General features: G+C 42.7%; 2 protein-coding genes across 5 annotated transcripts in view; both read left to right on the top strand.

Moving 5' to 3' along the window:
* LOC119163544 (Mon2 homolog, regulator of endosome-to-Golgi trafficking) overlaps positions 1 to 26,913 on the top strand; it is a 295,128-nt gene that overhangs the window by 118,060 nt on the left and 150,155 nt on the right. The window lies entirely within an intron of this gene.
* On the top strand, positions 668 to 25,980 carry LOC142790728 (uncharacterized). Of its 2 annotated transcripts, XM_075885352.1 has the most exons (9): positions 674 to 7,758; positions 8,313 to 8,410; positions 8,612 to 8,794; positions 12,046 to 12,130; positions 17,753 to 17,902; positions 17,987 to 18,199; positions 21,436 to 21,610; positions 23,052 to 23,128; positions 25,683 to 25,980. In XM_075885352.1, the coding sequence occupies exons 1-9, from the start codon at positions 7,615 to 7,617 to the stop codon at positions 25,956 to 25,958; spliced, it is 1,401 nt and encodes a 466-aa protein (XP_075741467.1). In that variant the 5' UTR covers positions 674 to 7,614; the 3' UTR covers positions 25,959 to 25,980. The 2 variants fall into 2 exon arrangements, with proteins under 2 accessions (XP_075741466.1, XP_075741467.1); XM_075885351.1 differs by having other exon boundaries at positions 668 to 7,758; positions 17,753 to 18,199.

The raw sequence follows: 26,913 nt of genomic DNA, 5'->3' as shown, positions 1-26,913 counted from the left end.
TCTATTTGTTGTGGTTGTTAATTCAAGCCTATGGGGTTAAAATAAGCACCGACCACGATTGTTCACATGAAAGCAGAACGTTTCAATTACCACACGGGAGCCTCGTTCAATAAAAAAATGAATGTGCAAACAGACCGATTATGCATATTTTAAAATATGACGTCGTAAAGGCCGCGTCGCGATGAAAGCTCGTCCTCCCTGTGTGGAGGGAGCCTAGGCGTTTTAAATAAGGTTGTTCTCTTTCTCACGACGCACGTACGTAGATGTGGCAGAAGTCTTTGTCATTACATTTAAGAATGTGCGCCGTCGTCTGAATTGTCAGAGAGTGAAGATAAAGCCCGGAAGTTCAGTTCTTTCCCTTAATTTTTGCTAATTTAACCTATTCCGGTCTATTTCGTGGCCAGTTGCTTCTGCGTGTTCGGCCAGCACGTTCGACGAAACCTTCGTTCTTGCATCATACATGTGCCGCTCCAGTCTGCTAAAGCTGCTTTTCTCGCCAAGGTAACTTCTACCACAGTCTGCGCCACCCCCACTCCCCTCTCCTCCCCGGGTGTCTGCCCCATGTGTGTACTCAAGCACACAGGTTTCTGTCTGCCAGTGGTGTAGCCATGGAGTGGCACACCAAGTCTGTGCCCCCCCCCCCCCCACCTCTTCCCCTGAAATTTTTCCATGGCAAAAAGCGCACGAAATAACAGACAACCACATCTGCCTCCCCCCCCCCACCTCCCAACTCTATCAAGGTGGTGCCCCCTCCAGAAAAAGTTTCTGTCTATGCCCCTGCCGTCCGCGACTTCAGCTCACATGGTTCTTTGAGTCTGCAAAATGGGCTCACGGCCACTTCTCAATGTTGTTTTGATCTACAGGCGGAAACGTGGCCAGCTTCGAAAACTGATTCATCTTCTAATAGCTACCGTGAAATGTCACACAGCTTATGAATGAAGTTGGAAAGAAACTGGACACTGGCATTTTTACCGAAACATGAAATTGCCATTTAGATCACGGTACAAAAGATGTACCTCGCAGAATGTCCTTTCAAGGGCACAAAATAATACAACTGGCGCGCAGTCTGTTCGCTGCGCTTATCAAACCCGGTCGGGATTGCTTTTTCTTTTTTTATCACGATTTACCTCTTCGTAGAAGCTGTGGAACTGGCAATCATTCATTGTTTTCACTCATGTGTGGCTCAATGGGGATCAAATGCGCACCGTCTAACAACCGTACAAAATTTTCACAATAAATATTAGGATCGTGCCGCAGAGAAACTTCTCCTCGTGTGAAATTTTACCTGCATATTTACAACTCTGAATGAGGCATGCATGTGCATGTGACTCGCACGTTTGCCCGATATCATAACAGAAAGGTTGCGGCTGTAATAATCCTGTGCTGCTTCCCACAAAGCGGGGAATCCATTTGCGCTGAGCTTCGTAAGGATATGTGTGCTAAGCAAAAATGAAAATTTGCGCATGCTTGTCGTGTCAACCGCGGTACGTCTTTAGATGCAAACCTACAACGAATGAAAAAGTGTAATTGCGCACACTTCTTTCAGCAAAAATAACTCTTTGTCACAAGCACGCGTGAATACCCATTTGATGCTTCAATTCGACATGGAATGAGTCTCTACCTTTTACAAAAACAGAGAGCTCGGCCAGACGACGCCGGCAGTGAGGCATTATGAGAAGTGTAAAACTTTTCCAGAGCAGTTATTTAGCACTTTGCACAGTCAGTAAAGAAGCTACGGCAGCATTTCTATGATTTCGTTGAGTGAAGTACGACAAGAATAACAAAAAAAAAGAGACGCAAAAGGGGCTACGGGCTGCGCGCGAGAAGGCTGGCGGAGCAATCCAACCACGTACATCATAGGAATGCATCTGCATGGTGGCGCCATGGTATATCCTTGCTCCCAATACTGTACAACAAAAATGATTTCTTCCCGATATTCGTCTTTAAACATAGGACTCTATTTTCATACATTCCCTTATGAGTTTAAGAAAAAAAATCTAGAAATGAATCACTCCACTGAATAGTTCATACAATACTGTCAAACAATGCACAAGTTGTCTACCAAGTTTCCCACTTGGGGACCAGTTCACCTGTCCCATAGAGGTCCAGCAGGTATGGCTCATATCTCTCACTAGCTTCTTGAAGTTCCTGCTCATCTGCTCTTCGAACGCAATAGCAAAACCTGTGCCTGTCGAAGCACTCAACCACCAGTGTTCTCGTGAGTGTGTAGAGCACTCCTCTCGCCACAAGTAGTCGCTCAATCTCATAGAACTGTGGTCCCTCCTCTGTTCTCCGAACTAAAACACTCCCAGCATGGTACGTGCGTCGGTCGACCATTGCATTTTGTACTTCATGCACTGTCTTCGACAAAACTTCTTTGGCACATGTTGGCAGTGTGCTCCATTTAACAGGCCTGCTTCCTGAGGCTTCTAGTTCCTGGTATAGCTCAAAGTTTTTCAGATGACAGCTCTGTTTCATCTGGTGCCTTTCGGCCAGAGTATGTGTCAAGTTTCTGTAGTTCTTGATAGTTGCAGCCATTTTTTTGAAGCTTTGGTGTTTAGCCTCAAATCTCATCGACCAAAAGTTCTTGAGTGGGCCAAGCTCACGCACAAATCGAGCATAGTGAACCATATAATGCAGCTTGGGGATGAGTGCTCCAGGGCCATACCTGGCTGAAAAATCAACCAAGAAGCTTTGCACAAGCACGTCCAAGTATGCAAGGCGGGCCGATGAGATTTCAGCTGCAAAAATTATATCAATGATCTCGCGAAACTTCAACAGGAGCTCCCAATCTTCATTGCCTTCTGGGATCCTCGTTCCAAGGATGAGTGGTAAAAATCTCATCAAACACCATTTGCTGGATGCCGTTCCTGCCAATACAGCATTACTGTTCAGAAACGACATATTGATTGCAGGAGGCTTGTTTTTTGTGTCGTTCTTCCCGTACTTGAATGCCCACACCAAATCCAGATCCTGCTTGGATAGCAACCTACTAGATAAGAGCGATCTTAAAACTTGCCGAAGCACGGATTCTGCACCACCTTCCAATATGTCATGCATTAGGTCTGGAGGCAACTGCCGAGTCACATCAAAATAGGGAAGCTGGAGCAGGGGAGAGGCCTCATTGACACCATACAGACGTCTGTTGGCTGTGTTCACAGCTACAGCTGCAAGGTGCAATTCATGCCTACCTAATGTGCGTGCTTGACACATGTCTTCATGCGTTTTTTGTGCTAGCTGCTTTGAGGATATCATGCAGAATCGACAAACTCGCCCATTGCTGAAACAGCAGGAAAACCCGCCAAGGCGGTTCAGGGACAGATTGTCACCACAAAATGCAAGCACAATAACTCTGGCATTAACTTCACGCCCTTGCACACTTAATACGAGGCCCTCCTTGTGCATTGCCTTCAGGTCATCCAGCAGTGGCTGTAGTATAGGGCCTAGACCATGAGTCTTCACATATGCGTAGCGCACAAGCATGACCAGATAAATATTGTCAATCTGTGACCTATACCTGGCATGAATGTTCACCAAACTACAGTACACTGCCAGGATCTTGTGCTTTCCTCGTTTAGCTCCGAGGGGATTTACAACTTCTATTTCATCTGTGTAAAATAGAAGAATAATTGTGTGTGTGCTGCCCTCGGGAATGATAGATTGCATGTGTTCCTTGAACACCAGGCCATCTGTGTGATCTCTGTACACAGAGGTTTCATGCCTCTCAATATTTACAGGTGATTTTAAATGGGCTGCAATGTCCGGGAGCTGGCAAAGTACAGTGAGAAGCTTTGGCAATGGGACGTAATGATAGTTTGCATCCTCACCGACATAATGCTCTTCAGCTGGTACAAAAGGGAAATTTTCCTTCACATAATTGTCTCGTTTCCATTTACTCTCAATCCCATTGAACAGGTCAGGCAGAAATGAACAGCCAAGAAGATTTTGCAATTCAGGACCCATCACTGATGTCTCCATTGCATTCATAAATTCATTACCATAAGCCTTAAGCACAAGCTCGAACACCTCCTTCAGTTGGGCAAATATCTTCACAGCTGCAGCATGTGGCAAGCTGTGTTTTGTAGTGATGGAAAAAAAGAAATCCCATATGGTGGATTTAACTTTTTCCAGAAAGCGCTGAAAGTGGTCACGTGGAGCTGCAGTCTGCTGTGATTGCAAATTCCTCACAGGAGTTTTCCTATGCGAATAACCGCCGCGAAAGATTGGCAGTTCGGCGCCGTTCATTTCAGCACTGTGCATATCCGCACTGTCCATTTCGTGCCGAAGCTGTTCGCTTGACGGCAGTTCAGTGCTCCGTCGATCCCTTGGGCGCTCGAGCGACCGCTGATGGCAATTGCTGCCATTTTCTTCAAGCACGGCTGAGTGGTGACGATACAGGTGTGATCTGTAGGAGGAGAAGTTCGTGTACGTGTTGGCGCAGCCTTCGATGCCGCATATCACGCTGAAGTTCGGCTCTCCGCTGTGCTCTAACCCTATGTGCGTTATCACTCTTACCAGCTGGTAAGAGAAAAACGGGCATCTCGGACAGTACTTTGCATTCATAGTTCTAACCACAAATCACCAGAACATTGCTCGCTGGAAAGCCACACGTCCTAGGTGTTCGTAAGATTAGCAGGCGAGAACGTGAATAAGTTCATCATAGTAGACATCCGGCACATGGAAAATACGAGTCAGGAGAAACACGCCACTGAAAGCAGAATAAAGAAGCTGTCTTTTTGCTGCAGCACGGATGAAGGAACCAAACGAACGCTGTAGTCGTCGTGAACAACGCCTGGACACACGCGGGCAGTGAACACGGGTAAGGATGGGTAAGGTGGCTCAGTGTTGCCACGACACATTTAAAAAAAAAAAAAAAGTGGCTAGAACACAGAACACCTATACACTGCTAGAATATGTCTTCGAAAAATGAGTAGATCTCTTTATTCCGCTATTTGCTCTCGCTTTAGGAATGCCAAATTCAGCGCCTATAAAGGTCATTTTTATAAAACTGCACTTTTTAACAAATAGTAAAGGAAATGTCCCCGACATGAGCCGTACGTGAGCAGGATATATAAACAAGGGATACCTACAGCCTTGTACTCGCATGCAGCCGGCCAGCAACTGTTTTGGGGTTGGGAGGGGGGTGAGGCAAGCGTTACGAGTAGCTGTGGACACATATCGTAGGCAGACCAGGAATGTCCATTACACTGGCGTCTACTTCTCATTACACTGAGTAATTTATGTTATTACATTCCGAGAGTACGTCAGCACTTATAGATCGCAGACGTCAGCATTATTGAAACGAAGTGCACCTCACGGTGCGATGATGCGGATATCATACGTACGTAACGCTAATGTAATGTTTCTTGCATTGCTATAAAAACAGAGTGAACACTGGAACCACAATTGACGTTAACGCGACATGGCGCCTGTAACATAGACGTACCCTAGGAGTACACAAATAATGTTTATTGAATTTTTATGAAATTAGATAACTAGCACTACAACCACACAGAACTGATGTTGCCCCAGCACTACACCTGCATCGTGTCTTTTTCCAGAGCATTTTCAAGACATGGCGTACGTGGCTCTGTGACAGGGTGCAATTCCTGCTGGGACCCTGACATTTACTTTTTATATTCATCGGGTAAACGCTGTCGATGTCAGTTTACGATGTCTGTCCTTGCCGTATCCGGGGTAGATATAAACTATCACCTGTGGCGCGCACAAGTTTGACCACGTACGTACGGGACAGCATTTTCACGCTCTCATGTTCTCTCTTATCCTTTCATACCAATTTTGCTCCATACCAAGTTAAACAGGCGTTACTACGTTATTGTGCACCGCGTAAAATACCGTGTTATTGCGCTTGTGTCCGTCTAGTCATTGACTCCAAGTGTTCGTCATAAGCGGTGCGCAATAACGTAACAACTAGTAAATAGCTACCAACTCGCCCAAGCAAGTACATCCTTAAACAGCTTGGGGCCGCGAGAACATTCAGACGTACGATCGATCGATAGATAGAAACGTTTTGAAGTGCCTGCAGTTGGCAAAGAAATGTTTCGCATTTAGGAAGATGAGCTCCATTAAGCTTTCGTGAACGAAATTGGAAGACAGGTGTCGTGAAGAAGAATAGTGTGCCGAATAATGTGAAGAAGAATAATGCACCACATGCGCAGTTCAGTTTCAGATGCGGCTACACCAAACAACACACTAAAAGCACTTGTGTTGATCCTCGTGTTATGTTTATTCGGCTTAGCACTGACTGCTGCATGTTAAATCTGTGATGTGGTGGAAGTCATATATGTGTCATGTGCGCAAGGTCAAAATCACAGGCCATAGCAAATAGCGTCCATTGGATAATGTCGTCCTGTATCTTTGCAAATAACAGCTTTAATAACCAGTTAGAAAGCATATAGGTCTTCCTAGCTGAAGTTCCTGATCTCTCTGTGGACTCAGGTGCAATATTTTAGGCTTCAGAGCCAGCGGCTAGCTGAAGCTTTCAGAGAGGACAAGGAGCTAGGCAGCGATAAGATAAATATCTCGATCAGCAAGACCAGACTGCTCAAATCACTACAGTGATAGAGCGTGCCTTGCTTTGTCGCCGAGGAGAAATTGGCTCATACAACATGCTACTCGATGGGGTTAGTGGCACGCATTTCTTTTATTCCAGAGACGATACTTGCCCGAGAGCCAGATTTGTTGTTTGTGGTTCCGTGGATTTTGGGTGTGGTGTGCGTTCATATCGCTGTCTCATTACTTCCCGATATTTGCTCATAACATAGAGCAGCTTCCTGTAATAATTACTGTATGAAGGTGTATGACTCGTCAATCAAAAGTAGCGCTTAGCTTGAGAATTTTACCATGAAAGAAATTTCTTGTTTGACTGGTAGTAACACATTAATGTCTTAATTAATACTTAGTAAAAAAAGTGGAAGTTCCTTTCATTTTTGTAAAAAAAAAAGACCGAACAGCAGTACACTGAATCGGCGGAAATTTCAAAAAATCAGTAGATCTATTAGTGAATTGTGGCCCCTAGAATATACTGCCAGGGACCATAATTCAATCAGCAGTCGTATTAGCACTACTGCTACGGCTTCTGATTTGTATTTAATACTGTGGTACAGCGTGCCCATGATCATGCCAAATTCAATGTGTGCAGGCGCCATAGCAAAACGCGTTACGAGAAGGTTGGTCAAATAGCACGGTTGTCAAATAGTAACACTTCAAGGCACCTTAGACAGCATTATGGTTGGAACGGTTGGAATAAGAAACTGTCTGTTTATTTTTAAACTAAAACATACTTTAAAAAAATTATGGCCGTGTGACGTCGCTGTCACTGTAAAGTACCAGACCTTAACTTCACTATTTAAAGGAAAAAAAAAAGATAACTCTAGTTTGTGGTTCACTAAGTATTCCGGCTAGGTGGCGTCAGCCACCGCCCGATCTAAAGGGTACAGCCATATCAATCCATCCATCCATCGGCCGCCGCTGCGCCATCAACATCAACTGCAACGAGGAGGCACGTGCGTAGCGGGGCCATGAATTTTTGAGCGAGTGCATGTGCCGCGGCTGGCTTAAAAACGATTCTTTGTCTTGCGCCGCTGTCGCCCCATGCAATCGAAGTGCCTCGTTACATACGGCGACAGAAATGTCGCCGTCGCTTTCGACGAGCCGTGGACGGGGCGGGATTTAATTGAACACTTGAAAGGGTTGGACATGTTCTCAGAAGTTGACGCCTCTGCCATAGGCTTGACGGTGAGTCCTTCCTTTCTATATATTTCTACAGTCGTCGTGCTGCAGTGGTTGCCACAGCGTTTGTCATCGATTACTGTAGCTTTGTGTTGCATCTTTTTGCTTCGTCCATTCTATAGAAAAACCCGACAGCGCTAAGTTACATGTTATTGCTAAATTTCGCCCAATTTAAGCCTCGATGACAATCATTGCTGCACCGAATTTACCCCTCACTTCTTTAATCGTAGAAAACGTGGAAGGTATTTTTGTTGAGTAGGGAATCCTACTTCGAGATCGCGCTAGGTGTCGATTCCAGTAGTGTTCGGCATCTAGCGAGGCTGCACGTGTATGTGTAGCCGACGCTGGCAGTAGTCAAATTTATTTAGTGTGTTTATTAAATACAGTTAAATGTTGCGCTTTTCACTTGCTGTGGCGGGAATTCGGGACATGTAAATAGCACGAATGCTTGTGGCAACAGCAGGTCTTTGTTGGCCAACATTGCAACCATGACACTTCCAAATTTTTTATCCGTGTGTTATGTAGTGCCCTTCTGAGTTCTGGCATTCTTATTTTTCCAGCGTTTCGACGAAGACTTCGACGTTTTTGTCGACATTACAGAAGTGGACGTGATCGAAAATAAATCGAGAATAAAAGTCCGACTGACCAGCCAAGTCCGGTGAGTAGTTTTGCATCTTTAGCAATACACTTACAAGCTGCTTGTTGCACACTGCTTTGAGAAAAACGGTGGCTAAAGTTTTCATTTAAAACAGACCTCTCAATTGGATAAGCCTCTTAGCTTGGTAGTTGTAACAAAAAAAGGGTGAGGTGGTTTTTCATAACAGCTTGACAAAATGCAGTTTCTGTGTTGCTATTACAGGATAGCAGATGTTCTGGAAGAGTCTGCACAGCCGTCACAGCCAGCACGGACCGGTGCATACTGCCTCCCAGATGTACCACCAGACATTGCCTGGATGGTAAAATGCCACCAGCCAGGGCAGTACTTCGTAGGTCGCTCTCGAGTACTACAGTGGCTTCACCATGACTTGTACTTATACGACATGTGAGTAATATTTACGTAGATACTGTGCAATATCCTGTTTGAAAGTGCTTTGAAACTTTTCTTCACATTCATCTTTTACCCGCTCTCGTGGGTTAAAAAAAAAGGGGGGGGGGACATCCATGGTGAATAAACAAAAAAAATTGCAGAAAAAGCACTCAAATGCTAGAAAAAATATCTGACATGTCATAGTGCCATCTGTGCAGCTGAAGGAAGCTTCAATGAAGCATGACCCCTTGGTGACAAACCATGGAGTAGTCACAATGCCCACTTGTTTCCTCCCGTGATTAAATATATATTGTTTTTGTTTACATCATTGTGGTCACTATCTTCAAGGTACCAGCTGGTTGGAATGCTGCATAAAGTCTCGCTCAAATGCAAGGAGTAGAAAACAGTGGCATCAAAGTAGTGCCAGTGCCCCCTCCATATCTGTACTGACATTCTTTAATGAGCTAAAAGATCATGGTTTCAGCCTGCTTGTGGTAGCCAGCACAGAAAACTGTGATGACTCTTGAAAACTTTGTATAAGACCCAACAACAGGTATACGAACAATATAGATGCTTCTATGATGCCTTTCAATGCCTGTTGCATTGTTGGTACAGTCGACTCTTGTTAATACGAAGTTCCCGAGAACCGCAAAAAACTTCGAATTAAACGAACTTCCAATTAGGCAGAAATCACAAAAACATGGCATCTTTATTAGGTTCAAAGCCGGCAGTTCTTTACGAAAAGTAGTCGGTCATCTTCGTCTGCTTCTGTTTGCCGAATCTAGCAGTGGAAAGCAGGTTTTGGAAGGCGTAGATGTGCCCAAGTGCTTCTTTAGCGTTGTTCTCCCAAGTGAAAAACCGCTGCGCGAGAGCGAGGCCCGCAGCTACATCGGCAGCCTTCGGTTGTGGCTTGCTTTCAATGTCATCTTCGTCGTCGCTTTGATGAACGCTTTCGTGGGGCCGAACAATCTGCACAATCTCGCTGTCCGTCAGTGCACCGCACGTTTTGACTGTGCTGTCCACGGCGACATAATCTTCAAAGCAGGGGTCACCGAGGACGACGTCAAAGCTGCTGTCACCGAGAGCGGCGTCAACAATGCTGTCGTCAAGCTCGCTTCGCATTTCCACCGGCGGACAAGAAGCCTCTCCCGAAGAATTTGCCACGAAACCACAGGCCCTGAAGCAGTTGGCGATGGTCTCATTCTTCACGCAGCCCCACGCTCGCGCTAGCATGTGGATGGCACTAATTAAACTCGCCTCGTATTGCGAGGACTTATCCATGCACAGAATCATGCGCTCGATGAGATGCTTCCTGTACAGGACATTCACATTTTTGATTATGCCCTGGTCCATGGGCTGCAACACAGATGTCATGTTTGCGGGCAAGTACGCAAGATGGATGGCACTCAAGGCTGGTACGTCCATGTGGGCACTGCATTGGTCGACAAGGAACAACACCTTGCAGTTCGATGATGCGAACTTCCGATCCAGTTTCCTTATCCAGTCCCTGAAAATGTCGGACGTCATCCACGTCTTTCTGTTAGAAGCATAGTCGACAGGAAGGGTCCTGACGCCTTTAAAGCACCTAGGCTTAGCGGCCTTCCCGATCACAAGAAGGCGACATCGTTCAGTGCCAGTCATGTTTGCGGCAATCATAACAGACACCCTTTCCTTACTACGTTTATCGCCAGCACAGTCGTCGTCTTTAAACGTCAGTCTTGTCTGGTAGCAACCGATAAAAAAGCACAGTCTCGTCTGCGATAAAGATGTCTTCCGGCTGATACTCCTCAAGGTACCCGCGAAGATTCTCTGCTTTCCATGCTGCAAATGTTTCCTGGTCGACTGACGCCTTCTCTCCACACACGCTCTTGAAAATCGGGTCATGGCGCTGTTTGAAGCGCGTCAGTCATCCGTCCGATGCAGCGAAGTCGTTGATGTCCAACATTAACGCAAGAGATGAGGCTTTCGCTGGAATGACCTCACCACTGAGAGGAAGTTTGTTGTTGCGTGCCTCTCTGATCCAAATCAGCAGCGCCTTCTCCAAATCCGGGTAGGCGCCGGTGCGCATTCGCTTCCGTGACATTTTAAACTTGTAATTTGCAAAAGCATCCATTATTGATTGCTTGTTTTTTATAAAATTCGAGAGCATGTTAGGCTTAATGCCGTACTTCCGTGCAATGTCTTGCTTGGCAAGGCCTCCCTGCTCTACTTCTTTCAGGACTTCTTTCATCGCCAGATCAAGTGTTCGGTACGAGCCGCGTTTTGCCATTATTCAACGTCGTGGCCAGCCGAACACGAGGAAATAACTTGCGACGCGCAGCTGACACAGTCAACGAAACACAAGCAGAGACGAGAGAACAAGACTGACAGTGAAAGGGATAGCTCGACGTTCGACACGCCGGTGCTGACTGAACAATCTTGCCGCTTCATGCACTGTGGCCCTGCGCACAACGACGATGTCCACAACAGTGCGCTGCGGACAGCTACGATGGTGACGACAGCAGTGCGGTAGTTGTTCTGGCACTTGAAAAATTGCGCATTTTATTGAAACTAACGGTTGCCTCGAGGCTCTAGATTAAAAAATAACTTCTATTTAACCAATCTTGTGGGCTTTCAACTTCGAATTATTGAGCATTTTTTTCTATGGTGTTGCATACAAAACTGACGGGAACACCTCTTGACTTCTAATTAACCGAAAATTCCAATTAAGCGACTTCGAATTATCGGGAGTCAACTGTACATACACTGGATTTCTACTTATCTGAAAATGCCCCGCCATGGTGGTCTAGTGGCTAAGGTACTCGGCTGCTGACCCGCAGGTCGCAGGATGGAATTCCGGCTGCGGCGGCTGCATTTTCGATGGAAGCGAAAATGCAGGAGGCTCGTGTACTCAGATTTCGGTGCACGTTAAGAACCCCAGGTGGTCGAAATTTCGGGAACCCTTTACTACAGCGTATCTCATAATCATATGGTGATTTTGGGACGTTAAACGTCAGATATCAATCAATTACTTATCCAAAAATGCCTTTCTGATGTTTTGTTCTAGCCATACTTTCTGCAGTTATTACCCACAAAGAAACTTGGCTAAAGGCAACCTATTTTCTAGAAATGCAATGCCATTGCAATTGTAACTGTTGCGATTTTTATTCTTTGCATATCAAAGGGGCTCTTGCCCTCATACTCTTCTTTATCGATCTCTCGATAAAGCTTTGGTCTGCTAGTGAGTAACTTACATTCTTGCTTTTGTAAATATTTTTTCCTGCTAGGTACCCTGGGAAATTGTACACAGAGGCAGCACGGGCTTTGATCACCAGATTTCCTAACTTGGCTGATGTAGCGGGGACTGGCTATGTGAGTTCACATATTATTGCAGAATTGATTGCACTGAAAAGCTTGTCTAATAAATGCCTGCTTTTAAGGACCAACAGTGAAGCGAAATCAGTCATTGACAATAAAAAGATAGCTTCTGCAAGAATTTCAGAATTGAACATGGCTCCTCCTGTTCTATAAGCCATTATTCTAAATTGGGACAGGCAGTTACACATGATTAGCCGATGCAACATTCAATAGTGAAATGCTGCTCGCCCTCAAGGTCCCTGTGTGATGATAAATCTGCAGGCTTAACTTTGCTTCTGATTGGAATCATTGCATTTTCATTAAAAAAGTAAAAATTAAAAAATAGCAACGGCACTTTATTACATGAATACGTATTCATGATGTGAGGAAAGGTAATGTTAGAAAGCTGCACTGCCTTCACACCATCAAGTGAGTCTACCAAGAAGTCAGAATCCACTACGTTTTCGGTCATTAAATACCTCCATGAAACTAAGGGAGAGCTTCATATGTGACGATGCATTATCACTAAGAGCATTGTTCGCAGTCCAAAAATGCTTGTGCGCTGCAAGACAGCATGTAAAGTGCATGTGCTGCACCATTCTTTTTTTCTAGTTAGCTGAGTCGTGGTGCAGCAGGTGATGTTGAACATGTGTTGTGAGCCTGCAGGTCATTCCGTTTACAAAGGGAACAACCAAGCAGTGTCATTCGGTTTAGTGAGTAATGAGGAGCAGTGTAAGGAACGCCAACATGCCAAACAACATGGCTGTGGTGATTTCGCTTAGGTGTTGTGAGCTTTGTCTTGTTTTTCTTCCATCTTAATCTTTAAAAGGTGGTGTCCCTTCAACAAAAAAGTTGAGGTGCATGGAACAGCTTAGTTTTCCTCTTTTGGTCGCTAAATGAAGGTGCTCTATAGCAGCTATCTTGCATCAGTGCTTCGTTTTTGATCTCCTGATATGGTGCCGTTCATGTCTTCACAGAAGAGAGAACACCTGCTATAGGGAAAAAAGTCCCGCAATATGCTAAAACAATAATTTGTGCTTGCTTATGGGTGATGGGGTGCAACAGCCCATATGTGTGCCTGTGGCACCACAAGGGCTTAGTGTGTATGCACTGTGTTTTTCAGTGAGCACTAAAAAGTAGAACATATTCAAACTGTGCTCACCGCACCACAGTGGCTGCTTTTCATTTAGTGGTGAAGTGCAGAAAGAAAAAAGGAACATCCCAGTACTAAGAACAACTTCTTGCTGGGCGAGTTGGTGCATGTCTGTGGTTTGTAATGTTGCACATACAATCGAACAAACACAGGAAGTAAAAAAGCGTAAACGGAAAGAGCGCAAACTATCAACTGGCTTTATTCCTTTGGTTGCTGTAAATATATGCACATTTAGCACATGTCCCAAAAAAATTTGAAAGAAGGTTTGTTTACATAGACGTATGTATATGTAAGGCATATCGACATGAGGCGTGTATTGGCCCATAATCGCAATGGCAACGTATTGCTGCGTCTCTTGCAGCACACATAGAGGAACTCTGAGTGCTGAAGAGAAAAAGGTAAGCCGTAAACTTTGCCCCTTGTTTTTTTTTTTTTTTTCCCCAAGCTGATGGTTTTTTTAGCATGAGCTCCGGCTACTGCTCTCGAAAATACGTGTTTGCATTCTCCTTTCTATGCAAGTAAGACGTGCAATAGCATTTGTATTCGTGTTCCCATAAATTGTTGCATGCCAAAGCAAGGCAGTTTTTGCAATGTTTCCGCTAGCAGCTGTTTACCAAGTTAAGGCGACTCATACACTTATGCAGAAGCCACCTTCATGCAACGAACTTTATCACAGCTAATTGTGTGTGCCTACGTTTCATTGCATGTGCTGAGCACATCGCATGCTTGAAAAATGTACGCAGTCATGCGCAAGTCATCCCACTAACCGATGGCATGCACTTGCTTCTAATTGAGCATGTGCCGTTACCCAAACATAATAAACAAAACACATCAACGAAATATAGGCACACGCAATTAGCTGTGATGAAGTTAATTGCATAAAGGTGACTTCAGCGTGTAACATAAGCTTCTCCGTCACTTGGTAAATGGTTGCTAGCGAGAACATTACAAAAACTGCCTTACCTTGGCACGCAACAATTTTCGGGAACACGAATGCAAATGCTATGGCTCGTCTTACTTGCATAGAAAGGAGAATGCAAACACGTATTTTCGAGAGCAGTAGCCGGAGCTCATGCTAAAAAAACCATCAGCTTGGGGAAAAAAAAAAAAAAAACAAGGGGCAAAGTTTACGGCTTACCTTTTTCTCTTCAGCACTCAGAGTTCCTCTATGTGTGCTGCAAGAGACGCAGCAATACGTTGCCATTGCGATTATGGGCCAATACACGCCTCTCGTCGATACGTCTACGTAAACACACGTGAGCCTGTGTGTACTGCGCCATGTGGAGCCTCTAACATAGCTGCTATGCACACAACGGCGGACAGATGGCAGCGATTTTGCATAAGGCCTATACTCGCACATAGTACTTCAAAGCACCAGCATTTGCACGCCAGCTCAATATTTATTGATCAGAGGTGTGAGCTATCGAAAAGTCAACAGGCAGTGGGGATTCCTAGAAATTTTCGATAAAAATATTTCACGTGAGTCATCTCTTTCAATAAAAATATTCTCACCGAGTTGCGATCGCTAATATTTCATATTTCAAGGAACGAGATCGAAAGGTGTCAAGTAAGGCACAGAGCACACGAGATATTAGTGGTAAACAGCATTGACACAAAGTTCAAGGAAGTCAATTGCATGCAAATGGACTCACTGGCTCACTGAGACTGATAAACAGCGCTAGTCTGAGTTTTGGTGTCTCTGAGTCCGAGCGAGTCCCAAGGGCAAAATATATTTCATGAGTGAGCGTATGTGAGCTCTTCATCTTTGCCGACCTATGTGTGTGCCATTTCACATGCTAGATGGTGTTAGTTGCATCCGGCGGCTTGTCGTTCTCTTAGCTCTTTCAAACTGAAGGTGCAACTAGCTGACAATAAGCACACTACTTATGTGTTGTGAACTGCAGCAATCAATGGACTGTGGTATGAATAATTGGCCACCAGAAAGCTATTGCAAAAAAAAAAATAACTGCACTTCAAAATTGTTGTCACAGCCCTTTTAAGGGACGTGGCAATGAAAATTATCTTTATTTATGAGGCCAAAGGGATGAAATTCGGCATGCAGATGTCATTTGTTGTGCTGATATCATAACTGGAATCGGTTTTGAGCTATCTAATGTACCTCTTGAGTTACAACACTTGATAGACTCTCATTGTCATCCCAATATTAATTAGCTAATTAGACATAAGCTTGTCAAAATTTTTGCATAAGGATATTCACAAGGCTTCATTTTGTGCCATAATGCTATTGGTTTATTTTTAATATTTAAATAAGCACACAAATTTTTTTAATGTCCCAGACATATTGTCTTACCAACAACTTTTATAAAAAGCCAATTAGAAAAGTCCGTATGATGTGTACACAAATATGGACAGCTTTACCGCACTCACCCATGTTTGAGAATCTAAGTGCAAAAAACGGAATGGCTATAGCTTAATTTGTTGTGAAATGGCATAGGGATGACTGACAGCAACTGCTCAAAAAATTGAAAGCTGAGAAAATGGAGCCCAAAGATTTTGGAGCTAGAAGTTGATAGAATGGAACTCTGAAGGAAACTGGCTTTATTTTTCATTGGAGAAATGCATCTTTGTGGCTATCTAGAGCTCCAATTTGTCCTCTTTATGATGCCAATATGGTGGCACTGTGCCAAGGGAGAGCTTCAAATTTGCATCTTGCTATGCCCAATTTTCACATAGCTTTTTTTGACGACATCCCACTAGTGAAATGCTTGTTTCTCAACTTTTACTGCTTATTTGGGTCTAAAATCACACTATGATGTGACACATGGTCTCAGGATTGCAGAAAAGAATAATTGAAAAACTGAACATTTTGACCAAATTACGATTCCCATTGCCACGTCTCCCCTTAAATATGCTCTAACACAATAATCATGTTCTGGCATAAGCTATTTGAAAATATTTTGTGCACTAGAATCCGATTTCAGAGCAGACATAGTGTTGGAAGTTATAATTATGCGCCTAAAATACCCCCGAGACCAAATTTTGAAACTCAGGTGCATGTGTGCGATAGTCCTGCATGCGTGAGCACTTCTTAGTGATTATTAGCGAGAAATGTTGCCGTTAAAATATTTTAATTTAATTTCAAAGTAAGCAAGAGTGCGCATCTGAGTTTGCATCAACTCGCAACATCACCACTAATATGACAGAGACAGAGCTCCATGTGATGTTTCGAAAGAAAAGCGAGTATTGTCAACATCACAAGATGTCATGCAGTGCCCGCGTGCACAATACACCAACTGAAATCTGGCAAGGACTATTTTTTGTCACCTCCCCACGCTGTCTTGTCACGCTGCTCTCAATGTGGTAGTTGTTGCTTCGGCCAGGATTGCTCTTTTTATTTTTCTGGGGGGAAGGGGGCACATATTTAGCACTGGCATCGTTTCATTGTTTATCACACATGGGGCCCAGTTTTTATAACTGAGAACAACACCATGGCTTAAATGCACATTATCTCGCACTCTCTCTTTCTCGGACACTGGTTGCTTGTTGGTATTTAGGGGAGCATTTTGAACTGACATAAAATTGTTCTAATTCAGTGATGCTAGCATTATTTATACAATGCATTTGAGCATTAATGATTCAATTTTGGGATGTCCAGACACAAAGCTACAAACTGCAGAAATGAAGGAAAGAAGTGTAAACTTAAGGGCTCATTTTTTTTGTAAACAGATTATTCCAAGAACTAACAGACAACAACGCCAAGGAAAGTATAGGGAATGCTATCAGAAGTAACTGTAATGTAAATGTTAATAAAAGTGAACGAAAAAATAACTTGCCACCGGCACGGATCGAAGAGTGTTCCACACTCATTGTAGTGGCAATGGGCAACACTGACTGACCCTCCCACGTTTAAATACACATATAGTATACCCATAAGGTGGATGGGGGGATGACCACCACTGTGGCTCAGTGGTAGAGCATCGGACGCATTATTCAAAGGCCTTTGGGCCGGTACCTGCCAGTGGCAAGGTATCTTTTCGTCCACTTTTCTTTTGTCACATTTACATTACAATTACTTTTAATACCATCATCTATACTTTTCTTGGCATCATCACCATCTATTCTCATTATTAATCACTTAAACTGCAGTAATGAAGTTACAAGCAGAACATTCAGTGTAGTTTCCCTTTAAGCTCAATAAGTACCCTTGTGGGGTCAGAAAAAATAAAAACAAAAGCAGAACAGAAGTGCCGGGGAGGTAAATTTCTTTTTTCATATTTTCTGTTATAAGTTATTGATTAGAGCAATGTTTATTTTCAAAAGAAAAGGGATGAATCAATAACAACTTTCCGAAATACTTTTATTATGTGATCTCACTCAACCAAACTGTGATGACAGCTGCTGCAGTGGCACTCATTCCTTGTACTTGTTGCCAGTCATACTTTTGTGTGTGAGGCGATCCATGATCACATGATTGCAGTTACCTATTTAAATAACATATTTAGTAACTCTCTCGTGCTTTACAGGATTCATGGCGAGAAGCTCTAAGATTTAAAGCCAAATATGAAAGGAAGAAAATGAAGGCATTAACAAAGGAGAACACAGAAAGAATTCCGCGGAAGAAGAAGCCTACAGAGGACGAGTGCACTGCTCCTCGGCGCACTGAGAGGCCTAGTGTACGTATTTCAAATTTTGCACAGCCCTGCAGACATCAGGTTTGTCTTTGCCATCTGGCCAACAAAATTTATCTGTGCTTTCAGGCAGCTGTCTTGGCTGACGCAGAAGATGCCGAGACCATTGCTGGTCACGTTTTGGCAATGACGAAAGAAGTTGCAAAGGCCAGGCCCGACATGGCCTATATTGAGGACTGTATGAGCAGAACTTTGCCAAGCAGAAGGGAGTGGGTGTCCCAAGACAGCCCATCTGTTGATGACATCATTAAGAAGTACCCTGCTCTTTTAATCGGCTCCATCGTAAGTTTTTCAGTGTGCATTCATGAATCGAAAGTGGCTAAAAAGTGCCCAGGGAAATAGCATGCTCTGCTGTTTCGGCCACATCCATCCATTCTTGAGATGTTTGTTTTGCAATTATTTGTTGTACAGTTGTTCTAAGTATTTTATTAGTTCATCAAGCTTTTCAAAATTTTTATTCTGCAGTTTATTTGATATAAACTATTGAAATGTTATTTACTGACTGTTTGAATTGTTCACTTTATGCTAACATGATGCATATGTACAATGGCTTGAACAAGAATGCAGTAAAACCCTAATGTACATTTTTGATTAAAGTGTAAAAAGTACACCTAAGATGTGAAAAAACAGGAAAAATGAAAATAATTTAGCATTGCTGAGCTGTATGGTTTATTTCATTGCTTACACTTATTGCTTTTACTGTTGCGTGGTTCTGTCCAACACACAACCCGAGAGTCTGCTTGTTTAGGGAATATCAGGGAAGCTCGAAACACAGAAATCGCTTGTTGTGACGTCAAGATGGGGCAGAAAGGGGATACAACATCCTTTCTACTACTGATAGCATGAAGCGAGTGAAAGCAGTGTTTGAGTAATATTTCAGTTCATCAAAGAAGCAATGGAGAGTGCCTCTGAACTTGACGCAATATAGAAGTCGCACAAAGAGAATATAAAAGACGAAGCAACAACTGCAAACCTTTGGCAGATAGCAGAGCAACTCTTGGATTTGTAATCTAGAGTTGCCAGTTCTGCTTATAACAGGAGGATTCGGGCTTCTTTTTCTGCCGATTTGTTTGGAGAATTTTTCAGTCGCCTGTCGCGTTTTAGTTTGGGGTAATTTGCATTTCCAGCAAATATAGTTATTTTAGTTGTCACGTTCCAGAATCCACATTTGTCATTTACTAATAACATTTTTGTTGACTGAAACGTGAATGCATAGGCGTTTACAGGGTTCCCCATAAAGGGGGCCAAAGGTTCGTTGCAGTGGCCCTCAACCCTACTAAGTCTACGTATGGGGAAGATTTTTTGCTCCCCCTTCCCTTAGGTGACTAGGTGAGCTAGGCTGGCCCCTGTGACCCGCTTTCCATGTGCAGGCCTATGGTTATGTGTTCAAACATATGTTGAGGGAAACTCAAGTAAACGTCAAATATATGTCGGGGGAAAATTATAAATAACGTTCATCATGCCATGGCAACATAATGGAAACCATGCTAAGAAGTATCTATGTGCTTTTGTTGATAGTCTTGTATATTGATTCAAGAAATCGTGGAATCACTAGGATTATGCCAAATAGGCCAATTTAGTGCTTCAGCACTAATTTGTGAATGCAAGATGAACTTACTGGTACATTAGTGACAGTAAAAGGGTCAAATAAAACTTGCAACATTGCCTGGTGCATTTACTCATGACAATCAGTCAGTTGTTCGAGTGCCTGGTGTAATACCGTAGAAAGTCTAGTGCTACGGCAGCCAAAGTGATCACTACTTCACGATACCTTTGCGAGATTGTCGCCTTATTTGCCAATGTTTGGTAGCTACAACATATCACTGTTGGCATTGTTTTGTGTCATTGTGGTTTGTAGGAGATGGCCGAATGCCCTGCAATAGTGACTTTGAAAGCAGTTGTCTAAAAAAATGGCTCCTGTGCCAGCTCATCTTAAAGCTATTCTCTAGTACATGCATTGCCACACTCAGCCACAATCTAGTTGACAAATGGAAATTCAAATTAAACTGTGGAAGGTTAGAGTGGCATCATCCACAGAAACATGGTAAATTTATGCTATTTTATTGGCATTATGTGATTCATTTTGAGGCTGTAAAAGAACAACTAAAGTGCATGCAGCACACCCATTCAGGGGAAAGCGAATGTGTGCCAAAATTGGCAAGGTGCATGCTTTGATAATTTATGTTAATTTGGCTTGCTGTACAGAGCAGCATAAAGTATTTTTGAAGGTTTTGCAGTAAGTCTGCAGTTGTCCTTGCTTATATTAAAATTTTATAGTATACTTGTTTTATGACACAACTGGTGGTGCGTCACTGATGTACATCCCTTTGTCTCTGCACTTTTGGCTATAGTCACTCATATTACATCATAGCGACAAGCTACTAACATCTAGATTTTCAATAGCTATATTGACCAAGCGGCAGGAATGAGTAATCTGTTTGCTAAACAGCTTATTTCGTCACTTGCTGCTTCAATGCATCGAATTCCTTGGCAGGACTTACGAAGATTATGTCCTGCTATGTACTTTACTTGTGAAACTGGCAGATAGTAACCTCCGCATTTTATTTCAAAATTGCCCTTTTGTGCTTGGTAGGAGTAGGTCGAACCTTTTTATAAAAGACACTGATTTAAAATAGAAATTGGTATAAGAGACAGCAGTGTGTCTACATTGAAATAGGTGTTGATAAGAAAATGCATAAGTGATACCCATGCTTATAAGAAACACCGCATAAAAAGACAAGAGTTGCTCCTCAGTACAAATTTCTTATAAAGGGGTTCAACTGTATTTGAAAGTGGCTTTGTTTGCCTTTTTGAAAAATTAACAAAAAGCTGGTATTAAGAAGACCGGCAGAAAGAAAGAAAATTTAGACAGTAACAAGGTTAGTTGAGCACACTAATAACAAATGTCTGGTATGTTCCAAGGAACCATAAATATACTCAGCTCAAATGCATTCGCTAGCAGTTTATCTCACATCCATAGCACCATGGTGCTGTGGATGGCACTGCAAATCCAAAACTTAGAAAGTATGTCCCATTTCAGAAAACTGTTGCAAGGTATGAAAATGATGCTTCAAAGCCTTTTTCATAACCTGGTGCACAGTCTCATTTCCTAATATTTTTTAACTGCACACGTATCTGAGCACTTCTGCAACTCCTTAAAAGGGAAAGATATTATGCATTTGTAGCACGAAGCTCAACCGAAATCCTCGTGTATCTTTTAGGATGAAAGCTTTGTTCTGTCCATGGAAATGTTGAGGAATCCATGAAAGTTTTTTTGTAGCTTGGTGCTACAAATGTGTGGTTGTCCATTTTTGTTTTTGTAACAGTAACCGTCTTGCCACATTGCAAGAGCCCATAAAACTGATTAACATCATCTTCAGCATTTTTATTCATATTACTGTAATCGTGAACCTGACTACACGTTTTGCAGTGCTGTGACCTTGTGCAATGTTGTACCGCAGATGCAAGTAAGTCTATAGGGTTTACCGTCATTAAAATGCCTTATGAAAATTTTATAGGTGCAGCTGGAATTCAGGTTGCTTACCAAAGTGCCCATAATGGAGAAACTGGAAGAATTCTTGGGGCCTGCTTCAGGAAAAATAGTAAAAATAGCCAGACAGAAACGTCACATGCAAAAGTTTCTGGAAGACCTCGATGCTGTTCTTGTCGATGCCTCTGAAGATGCATCCGAGGGTAATTTCAAACATTTCTACGCTAACATTACCACCTTTCTTTGTATCTAGCTTCCAGTAGCGCCATTCTTCCGATTTTACGTCAAGCAAATTGGGTGCTGTAAAATTGAATGTATTAGGCAAGATTTGTTTGCACAGTTCTACATTGGTTGACTCAGAGCATGCGTTCGATTAGTCTATCACTATATGCACTTGTTTTGAAAATGCAATGTCACACTCCTAGAAACTGGCATTAAGTGCCAACGACGTGATTACAGGTAGCTATTACAGAGATAAATTTATTTCAAGAGCTCATGTACAGAAGCAATAAAAATTGCTTAAATATCTCAGCTGCTGAAGATCTTAAACTGCCTCTATTTGTGCAATACATTCACCACTGCTTGAACTTCTCAGCTAAAGCTAGGTTGAAATACAGTTCATTCTGTGCTCAAACCAATAAAATAAAATTTAAGAAAATAAGTTTTGTTCAATGATGGAACCAAAACTGAAGCACAGATGAGCACAAGCAAAAGACCAGAATGTTGGAAACAAAGATTACAGAAGAGGCAAAGTTCTGTATTTGTTGTGTGCCATGTGCGTTTAATTGCAAGCACAGCCTGCACGCCCACACAACGAAGTTGGTTGGTGGTCGATATAATGATGCTCACTTATTCTTGACGAAGTAGGGCAGTGACGCTCTTCCGTGTTTTAGTATCGCGGCTGAATGTGGGTGAATTTCATTTCTTCTCAAATATTACTAGAGGTCGGTTTTTGAAAATTTCTAAACTGCAATGGGATTTTTGCATGAATGAATTCAATACTCCCATTTCACAAAATGCCTACCTCCACTAATAAAAAAAGGTAATTTAACATTCTTACATACAGTTCAAAGTGATTTCTTTAGTCTTTTTAAAGGGGTCGTAGCAGGCAAGATGGGTGCCACTGTGTTTTCCAATACTTTTCTTGAGTTTTCAATTTATTTCTGTGCATTCTACATTTGGCAATGGCAAGGATTAAAATTCGTGCCAAAATTTTTTTCACATCTGAAAGCACGAAGATGTAAACTGCATCTTCTAAAGGTACGATAAAAATTTTGTTATATTATGTCTTGCAGTGCTATCCCCAATGGGAATTAGGTTCTGCTGCTTAAACACCATAGCAATACACAAACTAGTTGTGTAGTAATGTAGATGTAAGTAAGCACGTCTACTCCTTCTCACTTCACATTAGGTATCCAGCTGGTCTGTGGTGCACGTGACTGTGAATTTCGCTTGGCTGGGTGACCCTGCATACTTCCTAAGTTTGAGTGTAGTTACCATGACTACCCCATAAAAGATAGTCAGTCATGTACACCATTACAGCCTCTATGTTTCTAGTGAGTTGCTAAAATGGCAGTTTGAATCCAGCTTGTAGCTTTTGCATTTAAGTACTTTTTGAAACAGTGCAACTCACGGTTTTTTCAGAGGTGATGCTCACTGCTGCTATTTGTGTCCTTCCGGCAATGGTGAAGGAAAGAATGGATGCTTTCATCTGCAAATTTGTGAGTATAATTCATAGTTTGTATATTACTTTCCCTGTGAACTGCAGTTGTGAAGTTGCCATCTGTGATAAATGTTTGCTATATCTTTTGCAAGTGAATTGTTGAAAAGCCTTTCAACCAGCCATGTCCAAGACGACTTTCACGTACCATTTATGCATAGGTTACCCAGTACAGTAGAAGCCCGCCATAATGTAGCCCGCTCGGAGGCTACATCACTGTCAGCCACTCTTTGCATTGTTTTTATAGGATTCAATGAATCGGTATCTCCACTGTTTGAAATGCCATGAACTGGCACTCCAAGCTGACCAGAGTGGGCACGTTGATTTTTTATGCAGCCCGAACTGGCTTAAGGATGCATTCAGTGATGTGATGTTGTGTATCGCGAGCCATGATATGGTTTTTATTCGTGTCACCATAAGCATAGATCTTAGAACCTGTGTAATGCTATGTAAGCACGGCATCTGTGCCACCGTCGTCATCCCCAGCCTATTTTTGTGTCTTCTGCAGAATGAAGACCGCTCTAAAATTATCTCCAATTTACCCTTTCTTGAGCAAGCCGATTCAGTTTCATCCCTGTGAGCTCCCTAATTCTGTCGCTCTAGGTGATTCCCTGCCTTCTCGGCTTTTCCTCTTTTTTTTTTTGCATTCATTCTGCTTCTCTTGCCCCCAGTTGTTTGTTTTACTCTTTGTATGGCCGCACCAAGTTTATTTCTTTCAACCTGCAGTACCCGACTGTCTCACCCAATCTGGTGTTTTCTAATAGCTTAATGTTTTACCAACCATTTCCTGTTTCATGGTATGGTACATGGTCCTTAAAGGGATACTGAACAAATTTTTGGCCACCAAGATATTCAATCAAATTGGAAGTGGGGTCCTCAAAGTGATCGGGACAACCTTCATTCCAGGCAGAAACTACAGGGAAATAATGAATTTAATGCGTTTTTAACAAACTACTACCGCATCCAGCAGCCACGCCGTTCACTACAGGAGGTGATGTTTCGTGACGTCATACCCACCCGAGATGGGCACACTAACAATGCGGGCCCTCTACTCGCTCATCTCCCCCTGCGGTTCCTAGAACCGGTATGAACAGCAGCGGTTGCAAACAGTTCTCCCCGCCGAGGCCAAGTAGCTAGGCAAAGCATCAGTGCTTTTGGGAAAGAGTGAGAGAAGAGGACAGGAACTCGTGCGCCCTGCATGTTTCTCGGCGAATGTGATGGCATGGTTTCCACTCGCACACAGACGCCACGGGTTGACAATTCATGAAAAATACAGGCAACTGTTCAAAAATATGGGAAATCAACTGTTTATCAGAACAGTCACATCTTCTGATTATAATCACGAATTTTAGTCAGTTTTCCAATTTTTGTTCAGTATTTCTCTAATTTTTATTAAGTTTCCCTGTTAGGCTCTAAGCCCAGATTACTTGTTGATCTGGTGGTACGTAGAGGTTTGCATACTTTTCATTTGAGGAACAGTGGCTGATTCCCTGTCATGATTTGAGAATGCATGCTTTATGCACTTCTGCCCATTTTTAATTTTGATTAATTTTTTTTCATAAATAGGCTCCCCTTATAGGTTTACATACGCTTGTGCAGACTCCAGGGTAGGCAGCCAATAATGAACTCTTTTTTTCTTTACTATTAGCTTTGTTGATGGCATATTCCTTTTTAGGCATAATTTTGTAGTTCTTGATATATATAGTCAATCTTTTTTTTCAATTCACTGCCATGTGTTAGCTCACATAGTTCTAAAGTGTTTTTTGTGCAAGGTTTTTGCAAATTAAGGGCACCTAGGCCAGAAACTGCATGGTCTTATCGCACTCAGTTTACTTGTGGGTTGTTTCTGTTGTCATGCTAGCATGCCATGCCTGCTCAATTTTTTTATGCCTTCAATGGAATCTCTTACAATAACATTTTCATCGATAATGCAGTTCTAAATGGAGTTCTAATGCAGTTCGATAATGCAGTTCTAAAAGACAATCTAAATATGATTGTATGTGCCAGTACCCCTATATATAGCCAAACAAATTGGAGTCATGTAGCTTTGTTATATTTTGCGTAACTGATTGCCAAATTCGAAAAAAGCAGCAGAGCAAGTAAGCGTGGCACCCCACCTCTCCGTCATTATTAATTTACTGTGCTTCGAACAATTTTTTTTACAGCAAAACCAATTGCGGATCTCTTCTTTCCACTGATCAAACAACAATATAAAATTCTGAAAAAAATTTAAGAGGTCGACCAGCCATGGTTTGTTCAATCTTACGTGGAATCACACCTTTTTCTTTTTTTTTTTTCAGAACGAATTATTGGGTTGTGTGTAAACAAGACCAGTCACTAAACTGTGGATAAGCCTGTAGCCTTAGTGCGAATGCTTTATGAATTATTAAGAATGTTCCTTCTAGTTTGGAAGCATGCTTTGCAAATTAATTTCAGTTTCATTTATTTGTCAGTGTGCCGTAAAACATTACGTTTTATCTGTTCCTACATAAAGGAGCTGTTGTAATAATGAAGCAACAAGTTTTTTGTTGAAGTGTGCTTTTTTATTTTTGTAGGACCCCACAAAGACGCACTACGTGCCCACAGTCACATTCATGGGAAATGTGTTGACATCTGATGCATTTGCTGTGAGGCTGGAGGACATCGAAATTGCAGAGAAGAGCCTCTTGGCAGCAATTTCCACCCAGATGGCACTATACTGGGCTACCAATATAGTTTTTGATAAAAAAGCTCAACGAACGTTTGACGTTCTATCCCGCGCTCTTAAAGTGAAGAGTGGCCTACGGCCAACACCACTAGTCAGCGTAACACTGACCACCCTGAGCCATTAATGAATAAAGTTTTTTGAACGAATAGATGTGGATTTCTTATCTCTCCTGGAGCCTCTGTGCCAGACATGGCGCAACCTAATGAAAATCATGTTCTTGAAAACTTTTTTTCATTTGCCGCTGGGAGAGCTTGACGGCTGGTTTCTTAAAGAGCACTCGCACAAGTAATGAACTACATTGAGAGACATCGATCATGAGCAACTGCATGCGACTCTGATGAGGAACGTTGTGAAAGAGTAACCATCGCTCTCATTGGCGTGGAATATCCATTCTTCCCTGCGGGACTAATGGGAAAGAGTAACAATTGCTCCAATTAAGAGCACTCAGAGAGAGCAAGTGTTACTCCTGTGAGAGTATTCACAGAGCATATTACTCCTTGTAAAGAATAACCATCGCTCCCCGGGGAGTATTGATAAAGACTATCTGTTACTCCATCAGGGGCATACGGAAGGACTAAGCGTCACTCCCATAGGAGCATTGACAGAGAGTATCCATTGCTCCTTCTAAAGAGTAACCATCACTCCCCTGGGAGTATTGAAAAGGACTATCTGTTCCTCCATTGGAAAGAGTGTCACTCCCATAGGAGCATTGACCAAGAGCATCCGTTCCTCCTTGAGGAGTTTAGGAAGGGAGCAATGGATGCTCTCATGCGGTGTAATTGCAAAGAGAACTGTTGCTCCCCTGAGAGTATTAAAGAAGACTATCTGTTCCTCCTTTCAGGAGTATTGGGAAAGAGTAACCGTCACTCCTGTGGGAGTATCAAATAAGACTATCCGTTACACCTTTGAGGAGTATTGAGCAAGAGTAACCATTGCTCCCATGGGAGTAGTGACAGAGCATCAGTTGCTCCAGTCAGTTACTCTCTGAAAGAGCAACTGAAATTGGGGAGTAACGGTTCCTCCCGTCGCAGTTACTCCCGAAATGGTGCAATGGGTGTGGCAAGTCAGTTACTCCTCTA

This window comes from Rhipicephalus microplus, unplaced genomic scaffold, assembly GCF_043290135.1.
Source record: "Rhipicephalus microplus isolate Deutch F79 unplaced genomic scaffold, USDA_Rmic scaffold_123, whole genome shotgun sequence".
Lineage (NCBI taxonomy): Eukaryota > Metazoa > Arthropoda > Arachnida > Ixodida > Ixodidae > Rhipicephalus > Rhipicephalus microplus.
The sequence above is the reverse complement of the archived record's forward strand: the minus strand, read 5'-3'. Positions and strand labels throughout refer to the sequence as shown.